The following is an 18,751-nucleotide window of genomic DNA, read 5'->3' as shown; positions in this document are numbered from 1 at the left end:
CCTCCACTGCAATTTTAGACTCGAGGAGGGCCGGGGATGAATCTCACCTATCTAGTCGGTTCACTGACCGGGAAGCTCACCATAATTACCCTGGAAAGTACCATTAGCACTGCTGGTGCTCTTATCCGGAATTGAGACCAGGACAAGAATAGGTTTGATTGCGAACATTCCGTTCTTGGATTACGATGGCGGGTATACGGGTCGGTGTTGAGCTATCTGAGATTAGAATGTGGTCTCGGAAAATCTCGAATGATGCGCTTTGACAATTAAGTTGCCATTCAGAATGTAGATAATTTGTGGTGGGAACATGGTCTACTTGGTAGACAAGTTAATGAGCCCTAGGACGACGGAATCAGTGCCTTAGGCATGAATATGATTATGATTATCGTGGGGGCCGAATTGCTTAAAAAGTAGCTCTGAGGTGTACGATGCAAGTAATTAAGTTACTCGGGACTATAGGGGAGTCTATAATGGTATAGGGCCTCTGCATTATTTTGCAAGGGTCTCAGGCTTCGGCCTCTACTATCAAAGTAAATGCCTGACTTGTCGACCAGGGTAACGAAGTAGCTTCTGTAGCTGCATCATCATTGGCTTTCGTGCTGAATCTAGTGTGCTTCTAGCGTCTTTCTAGAAGCGCCAGTGAGACAAACACTGCAATTTTAGCAAATTGGACCTGCTGGCTTATCTAATCACTGGGAGTCAGCCTCGTCCAGCCTGACCTGGCCTCAGCCTCAGCCTTGCAGAACAGAGGTCTGCCTCGCTTTCAACGGCCTGCTCTCTATGATAAACATGAATTCAGTTAAGAGGCACAACCTAAGTACCCGGTAGACAGCGAAAGTGCGAAAAAGCAAATTTCCGTGGGATAAACCCCAGCCCTAATGTCTCTCAAACGTCTTCTGAACCCAGCGGGGGCAGAAGCAAATCAGGGCCAAGATGGAAATCTGTGGCCAGATGACGATCCGCGCGTTCGTCCACGAATCACTGGACCAGAAGAATGGTATGATTATTATTGCCCTCTCAGTTAAGACAAACGGTATTTCTGACTGAGACAGGCCGAGCGATACGGCAGGGTATCCTGTCGAGCCCTTCCAATACCCGGAGGACATACCGTACGGAAGTGGCTTCAATGACCAGGAGATGATGTTTGTTGACCAGTTCGGGACCCAATCAACGGATTTGGACCCTGCGCTCTATGATCAGTCGACCTACCTGCAGCCGGCTTCCGAGAACAATGCGTTCAGCGCGACTTCGTTTACATCGACGCCGATGGACGTCACTCCTGATCGAGGTCGGAGCGCGGATATGTACATGACCGATACTAACGTCGGGAGTGCTAGCGGTCAAATCTGCTACGGAATGGTTAGCGAGCTAGTAAGATATACCGGCAATGGAGATCTAACCTGTACAGATCCTCCGCGAAAGAGTCAAGCTTCTAGGAAAAGGCCAGGATCTGCACGAGAAAGTCGCTAAGCTCAAAGAAAATCAACCTGATCGAACCCACAGCTTCCGTATCCAGAAGAACTCCGAAAATGGGGAGCTCTTTCTTTCCTTCCGCGACGGGACAAGCCTGGGATATCTGTCCGAAAAAATGGTCAAAGCCGTAGCTTCCCTCATCGACCTACCCCAGTTTGAGATGGAAGCATACACTGGTCTTGGAGAGGTAATTGAGGCGATCCGTCGAGCCGGGAAAGCAGCGGATGCGAAGTTCCGCGTGAATATCAATGTTTACGGACTCGAATCAAATCGTGACCAGGTAGGAAAGGAACTATCGGAGGGTGGTCTGTTTCTCCAAGTGCCAGATATAGTCCGTCCTAATGTTGCGTATGATAACCCGCATATGTTGCGGATGACTGGGATGGAGGAGTCCGACACTGAAGAAGAGGAAGAGGAAGAAGTCGCGGCTGAGCCAGAGGAAGAAACTGTCGAAGCTCAGCCCGAGAGAGACGCAGACTTTAAGAGGACCATTGCTGAAGTGTTCAGCTCGCTGCGTCGGCAGGAGGGGCTGACTCGGCTTGAAGGGGGTGAAAACTTGAACAGCACCCTATACCCGTAAGTCACCGACGTAGAGGAAAAAGAGAAGGATGTCTATTTCTAACGAGTGTCTCACAGCCATCAAGCCGAGGCACTGGATTTTATGACCCAGCGCGAGACAGGACAGATCTCCGAGGAGTACCGCTTGTGGCAACCCAAAGTGGTCAACGGAGTGCGGACGTAAGATTCTGATCGCGCAATACGTAACTGTGCTAATAAACTAGATTCCATCATGTCATCACCAATCTTCAAGCTGACGACGAGCCAGACGAAAGCGGTGGTGGAATTCTTGCTGATGAGATGGGCATGGGCAAATCGCTCACAATGCTAGTTCTCGTCGAGAAAACCTTAAGAGAGGCAGGGGTGTGGGCAGAGCAGATGAAATGTCTACCTGATGCTGCCCTAACTGAAACGCCATGTCGAGCAACACTGGTCATTGTTCCTTCACGGGGTATTTCCACTAGACTGCGGACAGAGAAGTGTGCTGACCTTGATAGTGCTGATAAATACCTGGGATCGCGAGATTAAGACGTATGAACCTCAAAGCCTAAAATTGACCATATGTTAACTGTACTAGGCATTTGAAACGGAGCATGAAGGTGCTGCTCTACCACGGTCGGGGACGCAAAGACTCCATCCGGGACATCGAACAATATGATGTCGTGATTACTACATACAATACGCTGGCAAAGGAGCACAGCAGCAAAGATCTAGGAAGAGGAAAGAGCCCACTTCATGAATGCATGTGGCATAGGATTATCCTAGACGAAGGTCAGTACCCAATAAACAAGCAAAGAAACTTTTGACCGAGTGTATAGCCCACATGATCCGCCGGCGAGAGACTACCTTTCACAAAGCAGTGGTCGAACTGCCTGCAAAATCCCGATGGTGTCTATCAGGCACCCCGATTCAAAACAGTCTAGCTGACCTCGCATCACTTCTCGCATTTATCCAAATCCGACCCTTTCACGACCCCAGGAACTTCAGGCATTGGATCTCACACCCATTTGATAACAAAGAACGCAAGCGAAAAGCCATTCCGCGACTCGTAAGCCTGCTAGAAGCCATCTGTCTGCGACGAACAATTGACAGGGTCGACCTCCCGGAGCCAGAGCAGGAAGAGCGCATTGTCCAGTTCACAGAAGCCGAGCGCAGACAGTATCAGCTGACGCACGACGGAATGAAACGGTTCATCCAGGGCCAGGCTGGCGTCTATAACGAGCGAGCCTCCACGTTTGGCATGTTCCAGTTCATTCTTCAGCTTCGAAGCTTCTGCAATCATGGGACATACCAACCCCCATTCTCGTGGGCAAAGCGCAATCTTCTCGACGAGGAAGCGGACTCTGTCAGGTCTTTGACAAGAGACAGTTGGGACCGCTGCCTGGGCTGCAGACAGCCACTCCCCGTCTTTGCCCGGAGTCGGCAGCCACAATACGTAGAGAAATGCGGACATGTTCTTTGCGAAGACTGCAGCAAAACAAGCGGCGCACCCTTAGCAGATGGAAAGGTCCACTGTCCTCTATGCCAATCGATTCGCGGACCCGACTCGGACAGTGCCCATGATAACTTCCTCTTGTCGGAGGGATACTCGTCCAAGATGCAGCAACTAATCACCGACGTGCAAAAGGATATTGGAACCACGCAGAGGTGAGTCACACGTCAGGCACCCCGAAGCATAGTTTCTCACTAACCGTATTAGCATTATATTCTCTTGCTGGACACGAACTCTCGACCTTATAGCCAGACACCTCAAGTTGGCCAAGATTAAATTTCGCCGCATTGATGGCAAAACACTCCCGCCCGACCGCCAGCAAATCCTCGATCGGTTTGATGGCGATAAGAACGTCCCCGTACTCATCATGACAACAGGGACGGGTGCCTTTGGGTATGTAAATTGCGTGTCTCCATTCTGCGGTCCCTCGTTAACTTGGACTAGGTTGAACCTTCAGTCCGTAAACCGCGTATTCATCGTTGAACCGCAATGGAACCCGAGCGTCGAGTCTCAGGCCATCGCCCGCGCCATTCGATTAGGTCAGAAGCAGAAGGTCTTGGTTACACGATATCGGGTCGAGGATAGTATCGAGAAGGTGAGCAACCCCCCGTCATTTCCTCAAGTTTAACCAAGAAGCAATGGCCGGGACTAATTCTGAATCTTTGGGGTGGCAGGACATGTGCTCGCAGCAGAAGACCAAGTTGCAACTCAGCAAGATGGAGTTTGGGAGAGATTTCTTTCAACAGGATAATGATGACGACGCTTATCATGGAATCTCCAGGGTTGTTCCTGTTCCTGAATCGGTGGCTCAGTAGGATACATGAAGCATGTCACAGCTTAATGTGTCTTGCCATCAAATACCTTACTACTTGTTCTTTTTATGCTTCCATGACGTTATGATCAGATAGATAGTCCTGTTTCGGCGTAACTCAGAATTTGACAATCTCGAATGCTCTGCACATACTGTAATACACCAAGTATCCTAGTCGTGACTATCCTCTTTGATGCTATATACAGCGCAAAATAAGGACTGACGTTGATATAAAGTTTTGGCGTACCAGAATTCATCATTCGCACGTGATGGCTGAAACCCTCCCTCCGTTTCTAGTTCCCTCGCCGGGAAAAAATCTTTGAGAACATAGTAAAATGGGACAAGAGAGTAGCCGAAGGAATGCTGGAAGTGATCTAGATTCTCAGTATGTTATAACAGGGGGACAAAGGCTCCGCGGACTGCTACGACTTAACCAATCCTGATTTGCTCGAATCCTACCACACCGAGAAACAAAGACCAGGGCCTCCAAACCCCCATAGAAAAAGGACCGAAACTGCATTCTCGAAGAGAGATCAAAAAGCGTAGATTTAGAGTAGAACATTTGCACAGGATGTCCTACCTAGGAACGTGGACCCGTGGTGTATCTCGTTTAATAAATAATAACCAGAGCATTTCATTTCGATAACGACGAAGAGAAAACATCTACTTACTCTGTGAGGACAGTAAAGTAGCCCCTACCATGATGCGAAGCGCAAGATCTTGAATACTTGTATACCTACAGCACTGCGAAATTCAGACACTGTTCCCTACATACACACCACCAGATCGCAGCCTTGAATGTCCAGAGCTGTAGGGAGAAGAAGTAGAGAAACATCCTGAAAATTGCTGGACTGTTAGCAATCAGGAATTCAGCAAAGACGTTGTAGCTTGCCTGTTTAGGCAAGCTGGAGCCACCGGTGACGCACTGCATTTTTAGCTTCAAGGGGAACCGACCGAGCCATCAACCAAAAAATAGAACATAGACGGAACAAAATCGCACTGCATTTTTAGGGGTAAGGAAAGCCGGGAAGGTTGCCTGGGGCTTCTACTCTTAACCTCTGACATTGCGCCTCCTACGTAGATGTTCTGATGGTGGAGCCTGCACTGCATTTTTAGATTGGTGAGGCGATGGAATCTGGGTTCGAAGCAAGGTCAGCAGGGTTCAATCAAGGCAACAACGGCACAAACTGGGCGTAACACTGCAATTTTAGTCTTGCGGGACGGTGGGAAGGCAAAGACAGTCAGCCTTGTCAAAAGGCTCAGCGGCGGTTGTGTAACTTCCTGCAAGGTCTTTACAATAGCGCCTACACAGCACTTCTAGTGTTGAGAAATGGTGATCAGACTTAGACACCCAGCCTGCTTCCAGTTACACTAACTAAACCCCCGGCCAGCCTTGCCAGGAAGCCGAGCGGCGATTGGATAAAGCTTGGGGAGCGCGGCTGCACTGCACTTTTACGCTGGACAGGGCTTGGGAATCAGTTTTCTTTTCTATGATTAGCAGAGTCCTGGAGGGAGTCCTGAACTCTTGCTTGGACACAAGAATGAACTTTAAGTTATGCCCCTATTGTTTGTTTGTTGATAAGGAGCTGATGGCAAGTGGATTTTTTAACGTCCCTCTTTAAACAGCACGTTTGTTAAACTATCAAGAACAACGCAGTCGCGATAGTGTGTAGGATGGAAGATGGAAGGATATGAGGGGAAGGTGGTCTTGACGGCTCTTCCATCATGCTTGGTGACAGCGACGAGACGCTCTGCACTGCACCTGCTTCGCCGGCGCCCTCGCGGGTGGTGGCTTCGCAGCCGGGTACAAAACTCAGCCTCACACTGCATTTTTAGCATCATTGTGGATATAGCGGGGATCAACACATCCTTCGACACTGCATTCTTAGTCTCTGGGAGACGTTGGTCGTTCCGTTTGGGTTAGTAGGGTATTATGGGATGGGGCTCTCCAATTTTTGTCAAGAGGACGCTTTCGATAGCACAGTCTATGGACTGAGGATAGAAGGTATGCTATTGCGAGGCAAAGCAGGATTGACAGATACTAGACCATGTCGAGGTATCATGATCGCTGAAAAGAACGGTCATCTTGGAAGCCACGCACAACAGTAGCAGGTAGTCGTTAAAATTCACTCCTTCGGCGACCTCGCAACCATCTTCTCAAATAACCGCCCATGCGAGACCTTCAACGTTCCCTTCACAAAACCCGCCATTAAAAAGTTACACGACATATCGACATCTTCTTTCAAGTAAAGCCCGGTATCCTCGCCGGAACCATCACCCGCCGATTCACCCTCCCTCGTAGTCGTAGCGCCACCAACACTCCACACCTCCCTAATATCCAACCCCATCGGCGCATACACATGCGTGCGTAGACCCACCACCAAATTCTCAAAACACGCTTTGTACGTGACTTCCCTGGAATACAAATTGAATGGCAAGATGGGTACTTTGTCTGTTATCTCGTACCAAATCAGATTTTGTTCCTCTGCTGGGGCGTTTGCTGGTGGATCGCATTTTTTGAACGTGATGACGAGTGGGTTGAGTTTTATCATTTCATCGTGGGAGTGGAGTGATTTGACGGCTGTTTCGAGGTTTGTGTTTGGCGGGAAAGGGGTACTTGTTGTGAATTGGGTTCTCGTTGTCATTTTGTCAGTGGTGTTTATGATGCTTCTATACAAGAGACTTTGTGAACAGATATATGAACCAAAGCACTAAAAGTTGATGAAGCTCTTGTAGGTATGGTAGTTAATGAACAATCCCATTATTGTGAAATGTTCTCCTTGTTTGGCCCCCAGATGGCGCACAATGCTCACCGCCTGAATGGGGAGAAATCATCCGCTTAGACGGTTCAAGACTGACTCTTCATTCCTCGACATGCAATCACCGAGTCCAGTTCAAGTCAACCTCACTGCTCTGTACTACGATGTACTCCCAGAAGCTACCATACTGTACATCCATCGTATTTCTGAGAGCCTTGATCACTATGCTGCGCCTCATTCACTGCATTTCTAGCGTCTGGGAGACCTGGTGTTCATTCATGCCTGAGGCGCCAAGGCATAAACATAGTATGACAACGCTTGCCTTGTAAGGCAGAGCAATGAACAGCCCTGGGCATCAGTTCTTTGACCAATCATTCTATGTGTTTTATCGCCACTGTACTGCATTTTTAGTCTCTGGAGGAGGATGTCCGTCCCTTGGCCTTGTAGCGCGGAAGGAATAATGTTGAGGTTGGATTACAGAGCCGGGGTTTGACTGTCTGACGCTTGCCTCATCTGTTTCGACGCTGCGCATCTCCTTTTTAAGTCTCAAGACTAGCAACACCTGCATTAGCTGACGCACTAACCGAAGCAAGAATATAGGGTGAACGAAAGATTCACAGCAGAGTAGCGCTCAAAGCGAAAGACCTAGTTACTCAGGTCGACCAAAATCACGCATCGCTACCTGCACTATGCCTTGAAGCAGATAGAAGCTCAGATGTTTATAGTGATATTGGTAGTTGAAACTGAAGTCAAGTTACCACATTATTGATATTCCCGGTCGAGCGCTAGACTGGACTTTTGGAGACAAACGCGCAGTCGACCCACTCTGATACGCCACCACTGCATTTTTAGCGTTGGCGAGAGCTTGTGATTAGTTCCTCTGTGGGCTCTCAAGGGGATTCTGAGTTCTTTTGACTGGAGTTTCTGATGCTGTGCGATCCGAATATATACGAGGTGCAGCCGATATTGTAAATATAATTTTGAACTAGGACTTCGCCTTGGGCATTCAAAACAACCACTTCTCACGTCAGCTTAATAGAGCATGCAGCGTCAGCCTCTTCTTCATGGACACTCCCGGCAGCCGCGCTGGTTGTCATGGGGCGAAGATCTATCGTACCTTCCTCAATGGTTCAAGATCAGTTTGTGGCCATTGGAAGGAACGAACCTGATAGGTAGTCTCTTGCTAGGGAAAGAGCATTTGCGAGCCTCTCTCGCCCCATTTACGTGCCTCAAGCATCAGGCGCTGAGGTCTTAATTTCGCCGCCTCGTAGGTATAGATATCTGGCTGGGGCATGCATTTGGGCGTATGAAGGAGAGTCGCTTCAATTATAGCGCAATAGACACCCATTCCATCTTGAAAAGTCTGTTGTTTCTGTAAAAACAAACTGGTCGTATTATTTGTGCGAAGACTAGACACACGGGTCCACGTGACCTTGCCGTACCTACTAGATGGCTGTCGGAGTTAGGGCTTAATTGTTCTGCGCGTTAGTCGACACTCATATTGTCATCGAAAAGCAATTTTTACTTGACCGGCGGTCAATCCTGGATACATGTTTATTGCAAGAACAGGTTCTGTCTACCGGGATGCGTCTATTAATTGGATTCTAATTTGTGCCTCAGTATGTAACCCTTCACCTACGCTAAAATTGCAGTACGAATACTTCGAGCCCTCAGCCTCCCCACCAGACCGATCAGGTCGTTACGCGAAATTCAATATAGTACAGTTCATTCGGCGCTGTCAAAGCAGCTTTTCTACAGGGAAGAACCCTTGGACTTAGCCGTCCGCATAGACATTTTTATTGGCATCGTTGAGAACAATTACGCAGGTAGATACGGCCCGACAAGAAGACCGAAAGACGAGGGGTGCTTGAAATGGTCGCATGGGCTTTTACCTCGTGCGGTTAGAACTTGCATTGACATGCAGGAGATGAGTGGTTTGCGGGAATTAGCCACCCAATAGCACAAGTCCAAGAGGTCGCAAGCAACAGACAACCTAAGGCCCTGAGTCACAGTTCATCGTTAGCGGCGGAGTTGGTCGGGTCTACGTTGGCTTGGTTATTCCCTTATCGAGCGCTGGATCGGGCGTCAGGGTCCGATAGATGACATGACATGTGGTGACATAGCCCAAGGTCCCCAAGCAACTGACATCTATACCATTGCTCGATCTTCAGGTTCGTGAGGTGCCCTTCAAGTGTCCGTCTCTGTTGGGCTATCAACTCACCGTCTATCACTAGGGCCAGTTGTGGCAGTGGGTCACCACGCGAATATCAGAAATTCCTGGCGATCTGGCTGCCGTAGCGTGTGCCTAGACCGGTCAATCCCTTAATACCTTCTAGAGCCCCCTCGAGAGTCCAGAGCAGATTCTCAACCTCAACCTCGCCGACCCCTTCCACGGTTCCATCCATATTCGCCATGGATCCCCTTCACATACACGGCTGGTTCAGCGCGTATGATTTCTATCCTCATCCTCTATTGCTGCATTTGTTGTCTACATACACTAACCATTGATTCCGATAGTACATTAACCGTCCTAACAGCAGCCTCATTTGCCCCCCAAATCAGCCGAATCTGGTCGCGATCATCAAGCACCGATATCTCGATCGTCCATCTCCTCGCAACTCTCCTCTGCACCACAGAACACTTCACGTTCTTCTTCTTCCTTCTCGTCAACGATGACCCAGCGGAGGCTAGCTACTTTATCCATAACCCGCCTACAGCGGGGGACTGGCTTAACTCCACGCATGTCACGGTCGTTTGGATATGTTTTTTTGCGCTGTATGTAACAATCCAGCCCAGACCTAGGATCCAAGTTCTTATTGATCACGACTGGCTCACTTCACTAATCATGCACGTCAGCTTCATATCAACCCTCTGCCAAATCCCGCCCAAGCGTTACTGCACGATAATCCTGTCCGGAACAACCTACGCCCTGTTCCTCCTGATCGCTGTAATTCCGCAAGTAATGGACGCAACGAGCGATACATTCGGGCGGGAATCAGACGATAGCTTTCGACCCCTCATACTTGCACTGTTTGGCGTCGCGAATATCTGGCTCCATCTTGTCACGGTAATGCTGTTTATCCTTTCTGTGCCATTGCAGGTGTACAAGGTTCTGTACGCTCGAGATGGAGGCGTTAGCTTTGGCGGGCTGGCGTTGCAGGGTATTATGTTTGGGGTGACGGGTTTGTCGTGGATTGGGAGGATAGCGTTTGATGGATTTGGGCCTGAAGAGGAGGGGGTTCTGGCTTGGTATGCGCTTCTTGGGTGGCCGGTCGTGGATTATTTGGTTTTTGCGATGGTGCAGGGTGTTGTTTTGGGGGTTCGGGTGTATTGCAGACGGCGGGCTGCGAGGGTGAGGGTTGTTAAAGAGGGGGAGCGGGGGGATTCAGAGCTGTTACTTGGTGATATATCGGCGATGAATGGAGAAGATTAACCATGGTGGAATGAGGACAATGCTGATAGAATGCAAAGTATTGGTCTACTCAATAAACCTAAACTCAACACTATTCGAAGCCGGAACAACGAGTTTCGGCCGCCCATCATTATCCTTCGGATCACAGACACACGACATGAAGCAAGGCAACGTCACGACAGTATCCCTGTGCTCTTCGATACCGCCCCAATTTCACCAGCTAACCGTGCATCCTTTGAACCAAAGCCGAAGCATATCCCCAGTAACAAGCTCATACGAGAACCCGTACTCAATGTCCGAAACCGTAAAGATAGTTGTCCATCTTTCGCCTGGCTTGAGGCAGACGAAGTCTTTATGCTGTGTGACATTTACCCGTTCGTCTGGGAGGTCTCCGAAGCCATAGCATATATCCTCGGTGTCGACGAGCTCCCATGTTTCCTTGGTCTTGTCAAATGGGTAGAGTCTGAGTGCTTGTGCGCTGCTTTCCCACTCTATTAACCCGTACGCGTGGAACATGATAGTTCGAGCATCTTCAGTTGAGCCGGCCTTGTAAGTAACATCGATATTGATGTCCAACGAGTGTGTCTCGTTAACTTTTCGTATCTCTGACGTCCTGTTAATTGAAAGTTTCATGTTTAGTATTGGCGCTCCGGGGCTATTCATCGTCCTTATTAGTCCAACACCCGATACTGAACCATACCATGTAGAATAACTCACACTCGATCAGCCTCTGTCTCAGGTGGCGGAGATGGAGGCCTTGGGATCTCTATCTGATGCACGGCAGTAGAAAACACAGACGGACCACCTTCAAGAGCAATACTTTCATCCTCCCCTTTTCGGGTAAACTCCTCTCCAAGATTCTCCTCTAACAAGCCCCAGGTGAGGTGTAAAAGCGCTTACCCGTGGCCACGGCCTCGGGGATTGATGCCTACCACCCATGGTAGGCAACTGCGACAACGACTATGACATAGCTAGACAAGCGTAAAACTTTCCTCATTTGATGGAAAGACCAGATACAATGGATTATTTGGGCAATTGATTGTTACTCTAGATGCTTTGTAGCGTTGTTCGCTTTCCATGCTACCCCTAACCTTGGAGCAGCATTTGGCAGTTGGAACTTCACACACGTAGAAAGACCATCGATACATCCCTGCTCACGATTTGCAGAATTAATTTTATTACCAGTTGTTCAACTGGGTTGTCCACCAAGCAATGGCTCTGTCTCCTCCCCAGTCCCTTGTTCCTTAGCCACATCCCTCGACCTATAAAACATCGCAACAAAAAGTAGAAAAACCTGCACAAACGCATAAATATGATCATCCAAAATAGGCCACCCGAATATTATATATCAGCCAAAGAAAGTCGGCTCGTCATTATGAAAGTTGATGCGCCCGAACCACGAGAAGCCAAGGACCGCGAAAGTAACTGCTTGCAGCGCCAGCCATGAAAGACTCAATGCGCTCCTTTCTTCGGCGAATCTCATGATCTCGTGAACCTGAAATAGCAGTGATGCCGCAGTGAGACCGGTGATGATCGGTTGCAGGAAGAAAGAGTGTCCGTAGAAGAAGAATAGGAGCGGCCAGTCTCGGTACGGGTCTGAGCTGAAGTATCCGAATGCGTCGGTTGTCACATCGATGAATTCTAGGACTACGGATATGAGGAGGAAGCAGGTGTATAGTTTTGCGGCCATTATCCTCGTCCGTTGAGCGGTACTTGGTGCGTAGTATAATGTAAACGCAAAGCTGGCATAGGAGCGCAGTCGCATTAGTCAGTGGTTATTACTCTTCATGCTCGGGTCAGAGTATTCATATACTTACAGACATAGAGAGATCAATCAAGTAAACGTAGCATGGCCCAGGTTAACCCAGTCGCCTGTGGTAGGCGGCTTGTGAACGAAACGATAAGGTCCCGGCTCCATGGTGTCATTGACCAGAATGAAGAAGAATACTGTAAAGTGCTCTGTTGCATATATTGTATTGATGAGAATGTAGTATAGGGAGAGACTGGCACTTGACTTGTGTGCCCAGATTCTGCACAGCTGGGGAATGAAGGACACAATCGTCAGAAGGATTAGTAGCCTGGGCCCGTTAGTAAGGGTATGGCACGAGGAGTATGCGAATCATATGAAGACAACGTACACTCTGAGCCAGTTGGGAAGATTGATTGAAATCATAGCGGACGCCGGGAAGGAGGGAAATTGTGATGAAGGTCTGACAGCAGCGGGAACGATGACTGCTTATCAGTTAAAGCAGGACGCGGCCCCGAGGCAGTTGGCTGCGCTGGCGGCGTGGATGTTGAGATACAATGGGCGAAGGGGTAAAACAGAACAGTCTGGAGATGTCACGGGGCCTTGAAGTGAAAGAACGTCGGGTTGGCAGTGAGAAGAGTGAGGCCGAAGCGAGACGTCGTGTTGAAGGCCCGGGTCCAGAAGGATTAGGCTGCAGACTACAAGCAGTATCCAAGAGGATTATAGATGGTGGGCATCCAGTAAGTGAATAGAAGTTACTAGACCCCCTTATTAATGCCGCTGATCATTACCTAGGATCTTCATTTATACGTACCGAGCAACTCGGGCTTCTTCAACCATGACACTACCGATTACGACCTTACTACATTCTTCTGGTGGTATCCTCGGCATGATAACTGCTACGGCGACAGCGCAACCTATCTCACCCGCGCCTTGCGTCAAGAGCTCAACGATCTCGTTCAGCTACTGAATAATCTCATAAGCAACAGCATCCGGGCTGCCAATGCCGAAATAGGCAAAGAGCGCATCCACTACGTTAACATGCAGCCGTGGTTCGACGGTCACCGATGGTGCGAAGAGGGCAACTTCCACGAGCCAGATCCCAACGGGAAGAGCTGGTTCTTCCTGAGTGCATGGCCAGATACCACTCGCGATGCATCTGCGACAGTGAACACGGTTAGCCTTACCGGGTTTCTTGTCTTTCCAGCCTGCTACTGTGGGATGCTAACAATATTATCCAGGAAGATACGGACGCCGAAGAAATCCGCAGTCTCATCGATGCAGGGAAGCTCCCACTTTCTGATGCAAGTGCCTGCAAGGACCAGCTTGGAAGTGGAGCTAATCCAGCCGATGTCTTCATGTGTGACGTTGCTATCGAAGCTGCAGAGAACTCTGAAGGGCCCATGGCCGAACTGGTGAGCCAAGCAAATGAAGACATTGCCAACAAGAATTACACCAGTGAGAGCCTCGATGGGGTCGCCCCTGTGCGGCAGATAAAGACATTTCATCCTCGGACTGCCGGTATGCAGCAGTATCGCGATGCAGTTCTCGAGACGATGCGAGCTGCCAAACAGTTTTCAGACTGGAATTTTTAGAATCAAACGTACTGTTGGACGATCACGGGCTATGATCACATCTTGTATGTATCTCATTCTTTGTTTTGCAGAGAGATCTGAATCGAATGTTTATGAGCTCCTTGCACAATGCCTTGATTTGCCTCCTCCTATGAGATATAGCATTGGCCAAACTCTATACCGAACAAACTGTGACCATCACAATCGTCACCGGCGTCGGCAGACCAGAGGTGGAAGACTTTGAGTAACAGCGAGTCCGGAGTTTGAGACTGCAGGACCGGGCGAGGGCAACGGAATACTAAGTACCTGGACGGTAGTCGGACAACCTTCACTTCGCCCTCTCATTCTAAGTTCCATCACGTACATCTCGTCCCTAATTGTGGCTCAGTAGCAGAACAAAGGCAGCTGAAAGCGAAAAGTGAGGCTGGTAGTCCCACTGTATCGCCACTGTACTGCATTCCTAGGACTCACGAGGGGGTGACTCACGACGCTGGGCGTCGTCATTTTTCTGAGAATTGCGGTCGCATTCCTAGCTGAATTGGGGTGGTCGTTGAGGTTCTTTATATACCTTACAATTTCAAAGGTGGCTGAGTCGAAGAGTGGGCGCCGGGCGTACTGGGTAGCGTTAAATGTGGCGCTGAACAGCCCCCTTGTTCAGCCACCAGGGGATCCAGAATTCTATGGTTTTATTATGTGGCTAATGCTATGATATTTGGAGGTAAGCTGAAGTCTTCCAAACATGATCCGCCTCACTCTGAGCTCTAGGGGTCCACGCCATTCAGCGCTACAACATGTCAAGAGGCGCAGCGGGCCCTCAGCCTCGGCCTCCTGCTCATCCACGCCCCGCCAAGACTAAAAGTGCATCTGGCTAGGAATTTTGGCATAACTGCGGGTTTCCCTTTATTTCTCCTACATCTCGGGACTTGAAATACTGGAATTCAGGGCCATGATAAGCGGTATTATATAGTACAGCGGAGCGGGAAGGACTCCATTGAGCAGTCAGAGGCGAAACTCACGAAACGCCATTTTGACCACATATTGAGATTAACGTCGCCCATAAGGCATATTTTAAAGCCCCAGTTGTCCAGGGTGTCTCGAAAATACGACATCCGACGAAGCACCGAGGCTCTAGGCAACGGCTTGACTGGGAATTTTTCGATCTAAACTCTAGTGTTCCGGAATTCTCCTGCGGTAGAGCCAACAAAGGATCCCATATGCCCCCCGCCAGACACTAAGATTGCAGTGATGAGTCAAACCGTCAGCCAAGGCGAACTCAATTTTTGGGATTATTCAGCCAAGCCAATGATACAGCGCCTCGTTCTTTCACCTTTGCATACACTGTTGATGAAGGATACGCTGAAGGATACGATGGAGGACACGATGGAGGACACGATGGAGGATACGATACTACCTTTTAGGGATCTAATGAGGCTTCTGGCCAGATATTTAAGCTCTATACAGACTGTAGTTCGAAGAGCAAGACCTTCATTCATTTTCAATTCATACCGATTCGTCATCTGGTTCATATCCACCAATCATAGCCATCTCTGCCGCTCATATAGATTCTATCCCAAGGCGGCTAGTGCACTGGAAGCCACAACAACCTCCCCCTCCAAGAACTAGAAATGCAGTGCTTGAGCCTCAGCGGGCAAATGGGGCGTTCAACTTCTTTGCCCTCGATGAAGAGGTTCTGCGCGGGCGGCGACGCGCTGGTTGTTCTCGGGGTGGACGACGACCAGGCTGCTTTCAACGCCCTGTGAATTCGATCCCTTCAGCAGCATGGCGACAGCCATAATGATGAACTTTATGATCGCTACGCGGCATTGGACGATATCATTGGCGTCCCTCTACCTAGGAACGTCTTCGCCGAGGGCTGATGCGGTCTGGATTGTGCAGGTAGTAGAGATATTGCAACTGCATAATGCAAATAAAGAAGCGATAAGGCGGAGGACGATAAGAAGCTTTACTAGGTTTAATAGAGAACTGTAGAATGTCAATGTGATTTGCTGCTGTGAATGGCATAGAGAGGTATATGGAGATGCACACTCATCACATATTAGACACTTGATGACAGGCTCTCACACGTTTCGAATACCCGAGCCAATGGAGGATCTACTACCTACCTGGTCCTTCGCAAGCACTAAGAATTCAGTGTAGTTAAGGCTGAAATGCCCTGGATACACCCCCTACACGTCGACCGGTTGAAACTGGGAGCCGACCAACGCCCTCCTTCTCATCCGGACTGCGGCCTCTCCCCAGACACTAAGAATGCAGTGAGAGGCTCAAAAACTGCACTTTACATCACCCTCTAGGAGGTAAGTAATTCTTTAGTAGAAATAGCTGACAAATCCTGTCATTTAAGTTAGATTACCGTCAGCTTATGGTAAATTCCTGACACAGGAAAGAAGTTTCCACCTCCAGCTATCAGGCCTTCATCGGAACATGCCGAAGTGGCCTTTTCTCTCCTTTTCCTCAGTGAGCTATGGCGGTTAGCCAGTGTCGAGTCCAGGCAACATCCCGGTTCGCGCATCTGTAGACGGGTTGCCTGCTGGATCAGGTCCCTGCGGTTTATGGGTGATGAAATAACTCCACTTGCTTCTGCGATGCTTGACTGCCATTCTCCTAGTCATTTCGGATTGCAGCCGGTCGGTAGGCTTGGTGACTGGGATTCCTGTCGTCCTTACCATAGGATAATCTCCATATCGGGCATTGAGTAGTATGGGAATTTTTTTTAAGACGGCTAAGATCCGGTGATTTAGTGCTAGCTATTGAGCATTAAAATGTCGATTATACTCATCCAAATCTACTCACGCGGTACATTATAGGCGGTTAAAATCCACTTTGTACATGGTAGAACGGTACTCAGCAACAACGACACCACCACCGATACGGGGAGGTACACAACTGAGGGTTGGAAACTCTGCAACCGCCTCCCAAGCACTAGAAATGCAGTGTGAGGCTCCGGTCGGGGGAGGGAGGTGAGGCGTGACATTACTGAATGGCCAATAAGGTGACTATGGCCGCCAGACCGGGTCGTGGGTGCGGACCGTTCGTGAGGACTAAAAAAGCAGTGTAGCCTGCGTCGACCCTTAAAGTGCAGGGGGCCCAGGCGCAGCACGGCACTGCCGCAACTTGGCATCTGGTAGAATGCTACAATTGAGATTAGCCAACCTCCCGTTTGTACCAAAATTGCAGTGTAAACTACACCGGTCGCTGTACCAATTTGCCGTGGTGTTGACTACTAATACGGGGCAACAATGTCCGGGCACTTGCTATGCCAAGGGTACAGTCTACGACAGGATCAGCCACCGCATTACCCTCTGTGACCATTTAAAGAGAATATACTTACTTGTGGTTCTTGTTGGGCTTACTTTCGACATCCCAGTTTAACTACATTCCACTAATCCCCTTCACCCCGTCCGTCTGGGGTCTTGTATAATCAAACTAGGAGGTACCTGATAACGACTTGGATATGCCCAGGCATATAAGTTGCAAAAGAAATAACCGCTAGCCATCTTTTTCCCCTGTGTGCTACCTACGTGGGCATAGCCCACTGAATCTACAAAGTACAAATCCTCTAGTGACGCCCTACTCAAAGCACTAAAAAGGCAGTGTAGTTAAGGCTGAATTGTGGCAGACTGCCAGCCCCACCAGAATCTCTCGACCGGTCCATTCCGGATCTCGGCCCCTCGACACTAAAAATGCAGTGTGAGGCTGAAGTTACGAAAAACTGGCCGTGAAGAGGCATCCTAACTTTAGAAGGCCTAGCTTCCACTTTCCTCCCCTGTCCCCAGGTCAGCTTGACCCATAGGATTTAGAGTAGAAGTCTCCTAGCACTCAGCAGCATACACTAAGAAGGCAGTGTAGTTAAGGCTGAACTGGAGTGTGCCAATCCCACGAGCACATCTAGAGCCTGGCCCGGTCCCAGTCGGATAGACCTCGTCCTATTCCCCCGCCGAGCCGTGGCCAGGTCCCGTCCACACTAAAAATGCAGTGCTCGGAAGTTACTCGTTGTGGTGTAGGGGTTTGATTAAGAAGTCCTCACCCCTACCACAAACTGCTGCAATCCTTCGTGCCCGCAACAACGGGTTTCTTTGCAAGTTATAGCGTGGTGATGGGTGTGCTTTTGCTGCCCTTGCCGTCGGCTAGATCCATATGACCAAACTGATCCTGATCTCCACCACAGGCGGAATATACTAATGTAATGTGACTCTAAAAGGGTGTATAGGAGGCCAACCTGGCACTTTCCCCTGCGAGAAATAGAAAGCTAAGTAAGCTTGTCCTTGTTACCTATCTGGCGAGCAGTAGCGCAACGAAGTGGACGTTGAATTGAATTACCTTGTACATGGATGAGTACCATTCGCTATATGCGTCTCTTCTTCGGAGATCGAATAGAGGATTGGACGAAACGCAGGGGTGTTTCTTATGTCTAGGGAACTTGGCAAAGTGCTTCTGTGAGATCTTCATCTGTATGATGTAGCAATGTTTGCAGTCAATCCCTTCTGCATCTAAGAGTAGTGCAACCGCGAGAACAGAGGCAGAAGTAGATGCCTCAATAATTGGCAAGTCCTGTGGCACCTGCCCAGCCAACCCTAAGACACTTCAGCTCCCTTGAATCTTGAGAAAACAGTGCCGTCCTTATTGTTCAAGTTACAGTAGGCAATTTGCACTAACGGGTGACTGTTGGTTTAGGGTTTGTGCCGCATCGTCAAGATTATATCGCGTCCCAAAAGAGCTTCAATCGAAGTTCTGAGAGCGGAATTCAATACACGCAAGCAATACTGTCTCATGGATTGAGCTTGAAATCTAGCAGATGTGCTGGAACACCGCCTTATACTTGAGGTCGAATGATATCTAACGATATAGTTACCCGCAGTAGATGTACAGAGGCTTGATAAAGTCATACGACGCCAGGATGGGATAGA

The 18,751-nt window shown here is 49.1% G+C and overlaps 8 protein-coding genes across 8 annotated transcripts; 4 read left to right on the top strand and 4 right to left on the bottom strand.

Annotated features, from left to right (window-relative positions):
* Positions 1-878: 878 nt before the first annotated feature.
* Positions 879-4,338, top strand: BDV14DRAFT_201967 (SNF2 family N-terminal domain-containing protein; the record flags this gene model as incomplete). Its single annotated transcript, XM_073773892.1, has 11 exons — positions 879-997; positions 1,053-1,359; positions 1,409-2,049; positions 2,110-2,211; positions 2,256-2,482; positions 2,529-2,562; positions 2,609-2,802; positions 2,850-3,678; positions 3,731-3,916; positions 3,968-4,118; positions 4,198-4,338. 11 exons carry the CDS (start codon positions 879-881, stop codon positions 4,336-4,338), a joined length of 2,931 nt encoding a protein of 976 aa, XP_073626307.1.
* Positions 4,339-4,847: 509 nt separating this feature from the next.
* On the bottom strand, positions 4,848-5,330 carry BDV14DRAFT_176799 (uncharacterized protein). Its single transcript, XM_073769306.1, has one exon. It carries the CDS (start codon positions 5,263-5,265, stop codon positions 5,071-5,073), a length of 195 nt encoding a protein of 64 aa, XP_073626306.1. The 5' UTR covers positions 5,266-5,330; the 3' UTR covers positions 4,848-5,070.
* A 511-nt stretch (positions 5,331-5,841) lies between these two features.
* On the bottom strand, positions 5,842-7,112 carry BDV14DRAFT_176798 (uncharacterized protein). Its single transcript, XM_073769305.1, has one exon. It carries the CDS (start codon positions 6,977-6,979, stop codon positions 6,461-6,463), a length of 519 nt encoding a protein of 172 aa, XP_073626305.1. The 5' UTR covers positions 6,980-7,112; the 3' UTR covers positions 5,842-6,460.
* A 114-nt stretch (positions 7,113-7,226) lies between these two features.
* BDV14DRAFT_176797 (uncharacterized protein) lies at positions 7,227-7,602 on the top strand. Its single transcript, XM_073769304.1, has one exon. The coding sequence runs from the start codon at positions 7,258-7,260 to the stop codon at positions 7,420-7,422; it is 165 nt and encodes a 54-aa protein (XP_073626304.1). The 5' UTR covers positions 7,227-7,257; the 3' UTR covers positions 7,423-7,602.
* Positions 7,603-9,219: 1,617 nt separating this feature from the next.
* BDV14DRAFT_91443 (uncharacterized protein) lies at positions 9,220-10,622 on the top strand. Its single transcript, XM_073777850.1, has 3 exons — positions 9,220-9,540; positions 9,611-9,868; positions 9,950-10,622. The coding sequence occupies exons 1-3, from the start codon at positions 9,506-9,508 to the stop codon at positions 10,524-10,526; spliced, it is 870 nt and encodes a 289-aa protein (XP_073626303.1). The 5' UTR covers positions 9,220-9,505; the 3' UTR covers positions 10,527-10,622.
* BDV14DRAFT_91434 (uncharacterized protein) lies at positions 10,623-11,351 on the bottom strand. The gene is made up of 2 exons (XM_073777849.1): positions 11,223-11,351; positions 10,623-11,160 (listed from the first exon to the last, which is right to left on the bottom strand). Exon 2 carries the CDS (start codon positions 11,136-11,138, stop codon positions 10,719-10,721), a length of 420 nt encoding a protein of 139 aa, XP_073626302.1. The 5' UTR covers positions 11,139-11,160; positions 11,223-11,351; the 3' UTR covers positions 10,623-10,718.
* Positions 11,352-11,853: 502 nt separating this feature from the next.
* BDV14DRAFT_201963 (uncharacterized protein) lies at positions 11,854-12,195 on the bottom strand (the record flags this gene model as incomplete). The annotated part of the gene is made up of 1 exon (XM_073773891.1): positions 11,854-12,195. The coding sequence occupies one exon, from the start codon at positions 12,193-12,195 to the stop codon at positions 11,854-11,856; it is 342 nt and encodes a 113-aa protein (XP_073626301.1).
* Positions 12,196-12,809: 614 nt separating this feature from the next.
* On the top strand, positions 12,810-13,847 carry BDV14DRAFT_201962 (uncharacterized protein; the record flags this gene model as incomplete). Its single annotated transcript, XM_073773890.1, has 3 exons — positions 12,810-12,992; positions 13,048-13,428; positions 13,494-13,847. 3 exons carry the CDS (start codon positions 12,810-12,812, stop codon positions 13,845-13,847), a joined length of 918 nt encoding a protein of 305 aa, XP_073626300.1.
* Between the last annotated feature and the right edge of the window lie 4,904 nt (positions 13,848-18,751).

Source organism: Aspergillus stella-maris (genome assembly GCF_047715825.1).
Source record: "Aspergillus stella-maris strain CBS 113639 unplaced genomic scaffold BDV14scaffold_42, whole genome shotgun sequence".
Classification (NCBI taxonomy): Eukaryota; Fungi; Ascomycota; class Eurotiomycetes; order Eurotiales; family Aspergillaceae; genus Aspergillus; species Aspergillus stella-maris.
The sequence above is the reverse complement of the archived record's forward strand: the minus strand, read 5'-3'. Positions and strand labels throughout refer to the sequence as shown.

Excerpts from the sequence above, each read along its gene's own strand:
- BDV14DRAFT_91434 (XM_073777849.1), bottom strand. The coding sequence starts at position 11,138 with ATGAAACTTTCAATTAACAGGACGTCAGAGATACGAAAAGTTAACGAG.
- BDV14DRAFT_176798 (XM_073769305.1), bottom strand. The coding sequence starts at position 6,979 with ATGACAACGAGAACCCAATTCACAACAAGTACCCCTTTCCCGCCAAAC.
- BDV14DRAFT_176799 (XM_073769306.1), bottom strand. The coding sequence starts at position 5,265 with ATGCAGTGCGTCACCGGTGGCTCCAGCTTGCCTAAACAGGCAAGCTAC.
- BDV14DRAFT_91443 (XM_073777850.1), top strand. The coding sequence starts at position 9,506 with ATGGATCCCCTTCACATACACGGCTGGTTCAGCGC. Across the intron at positions 9,541-9,610 it reads ATACACGGCTGGTTCAGCGC|TACATTAACCGTCCTAACAG; the intron begins GTATGATTTCTA and ends TGATTCCGATAG. Across the intron at positions 9,869-9,949 it reads TGGATATGTTTTTTTGCGCT|CTTCATATCAACCCTCTGCC; the intron begins GTATGTAACAAT and ends CATGCACGTCAG.
- BDV14DRAFT_176797 (XM_073769304.1), top strand. The coding sequence starts at position 7,258 with ATGTACTCCCAGAAGCTACCATACTGTACATCCATCGTATTTCTGAGA.